Below are 10,012 nucleotides of genomic sequence, written 5' to 3' on the forward strand. Positions count from 1 at the left end.
TGAATTTATTTTATAAATACAAAATGTACCTATAGAACACTGAAGCAAATTAATGGACGAATTACTGTTTTAAAGTATTTTGTGAGAGAAAATAGATACAGAGTGACATCTACAGGAGGAAAAAGAAATTCACTTGAGATTTTACTTTTTCTCTGAATTATAGTAGTATTATAGTAGTATAGTATTTTCAGTAGCAAAAACGGACATTATATATTATACAAATAAATTCAGCATTTGTCAAGCAATTTTAGTGAAAATTATTAAAAATATTATTGGTGATCATATTGTTGAATGTGATGGGTTTTTTTTTTTTCTTTCACCCTCCCTGGTCCATGTGACTATCAAATTACAATTCTAATGGTATAATAATGCAAAACACACACACACACACAAGATAACTTTATAGTGAACAAATTCCCCCTCAACAGCTCTTTGAATTTCAGAATATTCTATACATTTTACATGAAAAAATTTGTAGGGACAATGTGTAATAATAATCAGTTTTATAACAAAGTGCGTATTTGTTACTATAGAGGGGTTAAATAATAATAAGGGCCCGTGCCAAAAAGCTTAGCATGTCTGCTCTAGTCCTTTAGCCAGACTTTTCCCCATGAGGATTTGGAGTATTTCATACTGACAGCAAAAGTGACACACAGCAAACAGTCATTAATATCACAGGATATTAATCTTATTCCAGCAAATGCTAAATGCAGAAGAACAATTGCATTGTCTGATCTAATCTCTTGCTTATTGTGGAAATTGTTTTCCCTTTCTTTTGGCCTCTGGAGAATTATAGTCTTGGGGCCAGATGTACATCTTATTGAAGAGATAATTGTAAGTGAAAAAAGAGGATGCCTTTATATTAAAGCTCAATTCCTCCCAATATTGTTATGCAGATGGAACTTTCCCTAAGCTGAAATCTCCAATCATTGCCTCATTTGAACTTCTCTTAAGCAGAAAAAAATGGTGAACAAAATAGTACATATTAAACAATAAAGTAAAATTTTTTTAATATAACTGATTACACTGGGTTACTGCGAGTAAATTTTAAATGGGAAATATTGCTCCTTCTATGTAGCAATGTAATATCAGTAATTTATACATATTATATACTTAAGATTTTTTTTTTTTTTTTACATAATCTGAAATAAGGACCTCTTTTTGGTAATCTGAAGTAAAAAATATATTATTTAGTCTACCTATTCTTCTGAGGAAAACTGGTGGCATTTGAAGCCGCATGTGGTCTTCTTTTTGCTTAAAAAACACAAAACTGCCTGTGCCATTTTGCATCAAGGCCAGTGCAGTGGCCTGCTTGACTTCCCACTGTTCAGGAACTGGCGGCAAACTAGGCCTCGTCAGATGACTCCAGAGCTCTCTCAAAGTGTCAGCTCCCCAAAATAGTCTTGTGACCAGACTACAGACACCAAACAAACAAAGGCACTCTGATCATGTAAGTATCAGTCTGAGTGCTCGTGAAGCCTCCCTCCGTCCCCCGTATCGTGCTAATCAGTCTCCAGGGAGTGGGATCGGACACGACACACATCCTATTGGAGCAAAGTGTGGTGTCTCCTGCCTGCGAGCTGGACTTCGTTCCAGGTTGTGGTGGAAACATTGATGTGCACCCTCTGTGTGGACGGCAAGGACAGAGGCACGGCGGCAGCAGATGTCTCATGGCGGAGATTATAAATAAAAGCGACCAGAGCAGGGGAGCACTGACGGGCCTTAGCGAGGCCGCTGTCAGGGTGGCAATGTCTTTTACTCGCTGGATAGTTTCTCAGCAAGACACTTGGCCAACCTCTTCTAACAATGACTGTGTCCTTGTTATTGGACTTGATGCCTGCTCTTGGTTGGGGGCCATATCATGGGCACCAGTGGAGAACCGTGTGTGGCGGTTGGCTTGCTACAAGAAACATGAGGTTGAGAGAGCGAATTGAAATGGAAAAACGAATGAGTGTAAAGAGGTCAGAGAAGGTCCAGCTGTGTGTGGAGTTTTGGTGTCTTCTCAATGACAGGTAGTAGGCCTAAGTCAGTTATATGAGTTACTGCATGTCTGTATTAAAAGATTGCTCATCATATCAAATGGGTTGAGGAACAAACAAAAAACTAGTTATAATTTAATACAAATATTTTATTTAAAAAAAACACCTGAACAAGAAATGTGATGGCACTCTTGCGCTGTCTTGCTGGGTTTGCTGCAGTCAGGCAAATTGCCTTGGCAGTGCTGTTGACAGCCTGTTGAAGAGTGAAGTGCTGAAAGGTGAATTAGGAGTGCTAATGAAGAACACACTCCCACTTGAGAAGGTAATTATCTTGGGTGTAATAGCTGAGGGAAGATTAAGTGTGATTCTAGCCCCAGAGGAGTATCACATAAGATTACACCTGAGATGTTTATGAAAAGAGAAGGTCTTCTTCTAAACGTGATGACAGCAGTCTGCCACCTACAGGTCTCAATTCAGTCGATGAAATGAATGCTATGAAAACTGGGTGCTATTGTGGCTGCCTGGTAACACTTTTCCAGTGGATAAACACTTACTGTGATTAAACATTCAGAACGAAGAAATAATTTCGGAGGAAAAAAATTGAGAACGAGTGTGAACGGGTGACAAATAAACTCTTTTAGGTTGTATTTTAAGGTCAAACGTGAATCATTAAAACGTTTTCCTGAAATGTTAATTATTATTAAATGTTTTATATTTATATAGAATTTAAGAGGACTGATAAAGTAATCACCGGATAAAAAACAGAGGGATTAATGCCTCAGGTTACATGTGACATGAAATAATCTCTCTATTAGCCTGTTAGCGGCTAACGTTAGTAACACAACACAACTTCCTGCTGCCCTCACCGGGCTAGTATGAGTCCGAAAATGGGATACTAATATTACTTATGAGCCTCACCGACACAAACGCGGATTCTTCGATGCAGACATTTATCTGATCAATGGTAAGTTTAAATTCAGGATTAGGCGAAAACTTTCATCCGTTTCTGAAATAAAACCAATGGATTGACGTGATTAGCATTTAGCTGCTTATCCATTTTAGATACAGCAGTGATGGCTAATTTGGCGATTAAGGTAAATATTTGGCCAGTTAGTGTATTGCATTAATTTAAATGAATCATTTTATATAATCAGCAGGTTTATACGTTGTGTGCATCTGTATGTATTTTACCATAAGCTTTGACAACTTGTTGGACAGTGAATGGGACGTCTGTTTCTTTAGCCCACCCTAAAGCTTCGTTTCATATTATTAACATATTTCGTTCTAAAGAAGGTGTGAAATTTGCATTTGTGTTATACTGCCCTAGTACTTTGTTTTTGAAACGATTTAACGTTAACAGTTAAGCAATGAACACAAGCAGTAACGTTACCCTTCTTGAGACGGGGCAAAACGTACCCCACATTTACTTTTTTTTTTCACCTTTATTTAACCAGGAAAAAAAACTCATTGAGATTAAAAATCTCTTTTTCAAGAGTGTCCTGGCCAAGGTAGGCAGCAGTACAACCATACATACATACATACATACATACATACATACAGGTACAAAATATAATAACATAAAACAACTGAAATAGCGAATCCTTTAAAATAAACCACAATCAATAACACATCAGTCAGAACATCTACAGCCAGACGTGACTGCCTCCAAGTCAGTTAACATCTTCTTAAAAGCTACCAATGAGACCAGCGTATTAATTTTCATGGATTTCTGTAATTTGTTCCATGAAGAGGGAGCAGCATACCTAAAAGCCTTTTTTGCCAGCTCGGTTCTAACCTAGTCCCAGTGTTATTTACACTGATGTAGGTCAGAAGGTAGGATGGAAGTAGACCTAAAATAGCTTTGTATATGAAGATATACCAATGTTGAAGTCTCCGCATTGATAGAGAAGGCCATCCAACACGTTTATACAGTTCACAATGGTGAGTGAGGACTTTAAAACCAGTGATGAACCTCAGAGCTCCATGGTATACAGTATCCAGTGCATGTAAACTTTGAGACGAAGCATGCATGTATAAAACATCACCATAGTCAAGTATAGACATAAAAGTGGCAGCAACCAGCCTCTTTCTAGATAATGGATACTTCCCAGTAGTGTTAGATATTATAAACATTCCATTTACTTTTTACATTATCTATAATTTTTTAGTAATTTGTATATTATTTTGTGTTATTTATGTTATTATAGTAATTATTAATATAATATTATAGTAATTAATATTTTGACTAAGGTTCTATTTTTCTTTTACATTTTTTCTTATACTTGTGTGTGTATAATTTATCTATTTTATCTAATATTATATTTTAGTTATTTTAGTTATGTTAAATTAATGAAATTTAAATTATTTTAATTAATGAAAAACTATTTTTAATAATTTTAGTTAACAATAACAACACTTATATAATATTATTTATAATTATTTTTTTTTAAAAACTGCCCTCAGATTATATAGCTCAGTACTTCAAAATAAAACATTACTTTTATGTCCCAACAGAAGGAGGTCAGCTAAAACTATGATATTTTATAAAATTTCACATCCATGTCACTTTTTGTTAGATATTATATGCTTATAAAAGCGTTTATCCATTAAACTTTGTGTGTCTGTAGGACTCCGAGTGTGAGACTGGGTGATAATATCATCATGCCATCAGCGAAGCTGCTGAAGAATGCCCAATACATTGAATTGGGCAGTTACCAGTATTGGCCAGTTCTGGTGCCCAGAGGAATCCGCCTGTACACTTATGAGCAGGTGCCGGGATTCCTACGGGAAAATCCTTATATCACTGATGGCTACAGAGCCTACCTGACCTCTAGACTGTGCATTAAAAGGTAAGTGCAGGTCTTACTTGTAACCACCTTCAATGCATAGTTTACAGATATTTTAGTATAATTAATGTAATATAATATAATCTCACCTGTTTTGTAGCCTTTTCATTCTGTCCAATGAGACGGTTAACATCTGGAGTCATCTGTTGGGGTTCTTCCTGTTCTTCATGCTGGGAGTTTATGACTTGTTGGCAGTGCTGCCTATGTTAGGAGCGTCCAGAGAGGACTATGTCATATACTCCATAGGCCTCTTCTGCTTCCAGGTGTGTGTTTGCTGCTTGCATCATGCCCTCAAATTACTTGGAAATGAGGAGAAATTTAAGCAGTTCAGAAATGCATTTAATAGCCCCCATTTAAACTTGAATAGTTAACACAGTAGTTAGCAGTGAATATAAAGTAGGGATGTAACCGTATGAAAATTTCATATCACGATTATAGTGACCAAAATGATCACAGTTATCAGTATTATCATGGTATTGTTAAAATGTGCTGGAAATGTTCAAAAAGAACTGACACACAATAAAAACAAAATCACCAAACAACAAATAAAGTGAGTTGTTGTTTGCATAATCACTAAAACAATAACATTGGCAATGATGTCCGGATTTTATATGACAACATGACTTACAACAGTTTATCAAATAGCATGTTCAAATATCTCATGTAAATGTTGAAATAAAGCTTTGAAAAAGTTTCATAAATGGTAAACCTCACATTTCAGCTTTTAAATAAAGAAAAGGGTCAAGTCAAAATGATAATTGATTAATAAATTAGATGTATTTTATCTGCTCCATAAATAATTCTAGATGCCGTATCTGAATTGTTTAAATGTGTAGAATCCACATAAGCTTGTTTTTCATCAACCGGTCAAAATTTACAGCAGGGCATGCACATTCAGTCCATTTTTTGGCCCAGATGAAAACTGCACCCCAGGCTGAATGTAAATGCAACTCTCCATAAATCTACTCTCTGAAACTAGGTGGCGCTTTTGGAACAGTAGAATTAGAGCCGTTTCCCGTAACCTCTGAGGACAAAACAGCATTGCGATTAAAACAATACTTTATTAGATATTACATGGAGCGAAGACGAAAACAAAATGCCATCAAATCTTTTCTGAAGACAGTCAGAATCTTCAGAGGTACATTCATATAATTAATTCATCCATATATTCATTTGTATAATTCCCTTAGCACTCTTTAAAACCTCCCAGCTTTTCCTCCATGTTTTCACACAAAACTAAATCACTCTGCTGCTGTGCGCACGCGAGACTGTTACTTAAAACTGTTTTGTGCTGCAGGGCTCCAGACTCATTCTTCCCACTGGTCGCTCTTTTGTGACTAACTTTCTCAGTTGGTCACACGAGCACATGATTTGGTCACAATTTTTTTTTTGGGGGGGATTAATCAATGCATGCTGATGAACTTTTATCATAGTTTATAATTATATGAAAACGAAAGTGGCTAACATTCAACCCGTTCTTTTTCATCAGTGTTATTTGTGATTTAAATTTTGTGAACGGGAGTTCCTCTTTTGCTATGTTATTAGCTGGGCTTCAGGTGCTTTCACTTTTGAATTTGCGATCTTGTTGTCACGTTTTACAAGAAATTATAATTGCCTGTTTTGCTTACATCTATACACCTTTCTCAGACTAAAACAAAAGATGGATTCATTGTTATTCTTAATTAAAAGCACAACAACAATAAAACAGTAAGATACAAGGACAAACTAGCTTACAAAACGTTTTTTAACAAAAATGAATAAGATGAGGTATGGCATACACCACATGCGACTAATAAATTACAGAATGTTTAGCAAACAATGAGGAATCAAATAAATAAAAAAGAGAGCCTCCATAGTGTAACTTGAGGTAAACAGTAAAGATAACAAGCTTTTCAAAATGAAAACAAAAAGAAAAGTAAAACTAAACTTGCTGTCGGTGACAGTGCTTGCATGTTTTTCTTTTTTCCCACTAGAATACCAACATATTCACCTTTGGTTTAAGAAGCAATCTTTTACTTTACTTCAGCATGAAAACCATCTATTGTTTCCTCAATAATCGCGTAATTTTTGCTGCAGGTTTGTGCTGACGCGACGAGTATAAACCAGGCTCTACACTCGAAGCGCTACGCAGTTCAAACAAGTAGCGTGGTTTCGTTATGCTTTGTTTCGTTAGCCGTTTGATGTTTCACATATGCAACAGAAATGGCAGCGCTTATGAGTTAAACAACGCGGTGGTCGCGCCAGTGCGACCGCTCACAAAATTTATTCGCATCGGCAGAAATTTTTTTCCGCAAAATGCGACCATTTGGTCGCACACTGGAAAACTGTGCTGGACAGTATTTGTTTATCCTCAGTTGTTCAAATCGCGGTAATCGAATACGGTTATAGTGATAATTAAAATATGAAACGGTAATACTAACCGTGGGGTATTTTATCGTGATTTATCATGAAACCGGTAATCGTTACATCCCTAATATAAAGAGTTTGTGTTTTGTTTTGTTTTTTGGCATGACAAACAAATAATCTCTAACCATGATTGCTTGTTTGGATCAGCTCCATCCTTTTTAATAAAAACTTTGATCAGCAAAAAGTATTTGTATCATCCTTGGACTGTTGAAGGCCTTTGATATCAGGCTTTCCACATTCACTGTTGCCAGGGATTAGAGTTAAAACTTATGATTTTATCACCTTAACTCAGGCCTGTCTAATTCTAGATCTGTTATCAGTTGCTCTCATGCCATCGGTTATAGACAGAAATGGCAGCTTCTCTCCTTGGCAGCCATTCTCTCAAGTATCAAGATTAGGCAAAGTGCCTCTACCACCACCCTTGCATATTCCCTCATAAAGACATAATTATAGCATCTTTATTTGGCTGCATAGGTTCATCATATGACTTTCAGCTTTTTTTTTTATTGTATTGTGAAAACTTTGCATATGTAAGCTGCATACACACGCGTCTGTGTCTCAACACTTTACGTTGTCTTCTCAGGTGTGCATGCTGTGTTCTGTGGGCTATCACCTGTTTTGCTGCCACCGTTCTGAAAAAAACAGCCACCGCTGGATGGCACTGGATTATGCTGGGATCTCCATAGGAATCATAGGCTGTTACATTCCAGGAGTGTTCTATGCGTTCTACTGCAATAACGTACGTGCATCTGCTATATCAGTGAGGGTGCTGCTCCTGTCAAATTTCTTATTTTTACTATTTATTTTATAACGTATGCATGGAAGCTTATTTCCCCCAATGAAATACAAATATAAAAAGGTAATTGTGACTATTAAAGGGATAGTTCACCCAAAAATTCAAATTTTGTCATCATTTACTCACTCTCATGTTGTTCCAAATATATGTGAGTTTCCGTCTTACGTTGAACATAAAAGAAGATATTTTGAAGAATGCTGGTAATCAAAGAGTTTCTGTTCCCTATTGACTTCCATAGTATTTCTTTCCCTACTATGGAAGTCAATGGGGACCAACAACTGTTTGGTTCTTCAAAATTCTTCCAAATATCTTCTTTTGTGTTCACCATAAGAAAGAAACTTATACAGGTTTGGAATGACATGACAGAGTGAATAAATGACAATTTTTTTCTTTTTTGGGTGAACCATTCCTTTAAACTCGCAGTTCTGACTTTTTTTCCCCTCACAATTGAGTTTTTTACAATTCGCACTTTCTTTTTCAGAATTACATTTTTTATCTGAACATAAGCATCCATACTTTTGTGTGATGTTTGTGCTGATTGCTAATGTCTGTGTACTGATTGGAAAAGTCATTGTGTATTTATTGTGGAATGGAACTGACTGGTCATGGTGTATGTTTGCACCATAAGTCGAGACAAATTTCCATTTAGGAAATGTTCTGAACTATCAAAGTGTACTGAAATTAACTAAACCATTCTGGCTCAGGGGAGGCGGAGATGTGGGCATTACTGGAGGTAAACGTCCCATAACTTCATCAGCACAGTAACAAATGTTTATGTGTAGAGTTCAATCCAAGTAGGACATATAGGGTTCCACAAGAATGATACGGAGAGCCTCTACATTGTGTGCTATAGGCGGTTATGGCCAATGTGGACAGGGGTAGATTAATTAGGTGGCTTGAGGGGTATCGTCCCACAGTGGTCTCTAGCAGCAGATGGTTGGCCTGCTTTTGTTGTGGGCATATGTTACCTGTGCAACAGATACAGAGCAAGAGTTCACCTTTTCCTGGGGAAAAGAGTCTGGTGTGTGTGTGTGTGTGTGCTGTGAATACTACTCGGAGAGACTGATTATATGTGTTTAGTAAAGAACAATCATTTTACTGTATTTTCAGTTTCTGTTGTAGTACATTTATTCGTTCACCCGAGATAAAAACAAACAAACACTGACATCATTTACTTGCCCTAATGTGATTCTAAACTCTTCTGCAAAAGAAGATATTTTAAAGAACATCATTGTATGGACTAGGGCTGTAACGATTCACTTGTTTTCTCGATGCATCGATTACAAACCCTGACTATGCAATGCATCGATCTTGAACCATGGATTTTTGAATCGTGAATCGCCGATTTCGGACAGTATTCGATTTAAAGCGCTAAGAATCGAATGAATCGCGATTTCTATAGCGATTCAATGCTTTCAAAATATATACACATTAAATTACTACAAGCACGAATGAATGGAGACCTTGAACAGTGTTCGTGCCCTCGCATCTCTCCTTCACGCGCTCCACTATTTCCCGCCTGCAGGGACTGTCACACAGGATTGCGCTCGCGCTCCGTTCGTCTCACTGACACATTTTTTGAGCAGCAGATGTGTGATCTCTCCTTAGTACTCGTGGCCAGTAATGCTAAAGTGAAGTCGTTTTTCAATGGCTCTCGGTCATACCGACGACATTACCTGAGCAGTAGAAGGCTGCATTTATTGCATGGACGGAGCAAAAAATGTAAGTGTCTAAAGCATACGCACAGTTCCATTGAATGAGAAATGTGTTTTAACAATGTCGTTCAACCGAATGTACGAAGGAAACCGTTAAAATAACCACAGCTTTAACAACGACCTTGAAATAAGAGCGCAAGGTTTATCTGATAATCAGATGCATGAAAGTAGAGTTCGTTGCATGAAAAAAGCTGAAAGAGAAGTGATCTCGTGCTCATAGAACTTAAGACGTGCCAGGCTATATCTGCAGCTAAGCTGAATAGCTGAATA

At 36.9% G+C, this 10,012-nt stretch overlaps 1 protein-coding gene across 2 annotated transcripts in view; it reads left to right on the forward strand.

Annotated features, from left to right (window-relative positions):
• The first annotated feature begins 2,809 nt into the window (after positions 1 to 2,809).
• Positions 2,810 to 10,012, forward strand: part of LOC107599192 (progestin and adipoQ receptor family member 3-like) — an 11,222-nt gene continuing 4,019 nt past the window's right edge. Inside the window, exons 1-5 of one of the 2 annotated variants that reach the window (XM_016290713.1) lie at positions 2,810 to 2,943; positions 3,434 to 3,487; positions 4,607 to 4,828; positions 4,926 to 5,088; positions 7,815 to 7,970. In XM_016290713.1, coding sequence (XP_016146199.1) covers positions 4,641 to 4,828; positions 4,926 to 5,088; positions 7,815 to 7,970 — 507 coding nt within the window. In that variant the 5' untranslated portion in view covers positions 2,810 to 2,943; positions 3,434 to 3,487; positions 4,607 to 4,640. The remainder of the gene's footprint in view (positions 2,944 to 3,433; positions 3,488 to 4,606; positions 4,829 to 4,925; positions 5,089 to 7,814; positions 7,971 to 10,012) is intronic. The other variant, XM_016290712.1, reaches the window with a different exon arrangement.

Source organism: Sinocyclocheilus grahami, unplaced genomic scaffold (genome assembly GCF_001515645.1).
Source record: "Sinocyclocheilus grahami isolate Dianchi unplaced genomic scaffold, SAMN03320097.WGS_v1.1 scaffold262.1, whole genome shotgun sequence".
NCBI classification, from domain to species: Eukaryota; Metazoa; Chordata; class Actinopteri; order Cypriniformes; family Cyprinidae; genus Sinocyclocheilus; species Sinocyclocheilus grahami.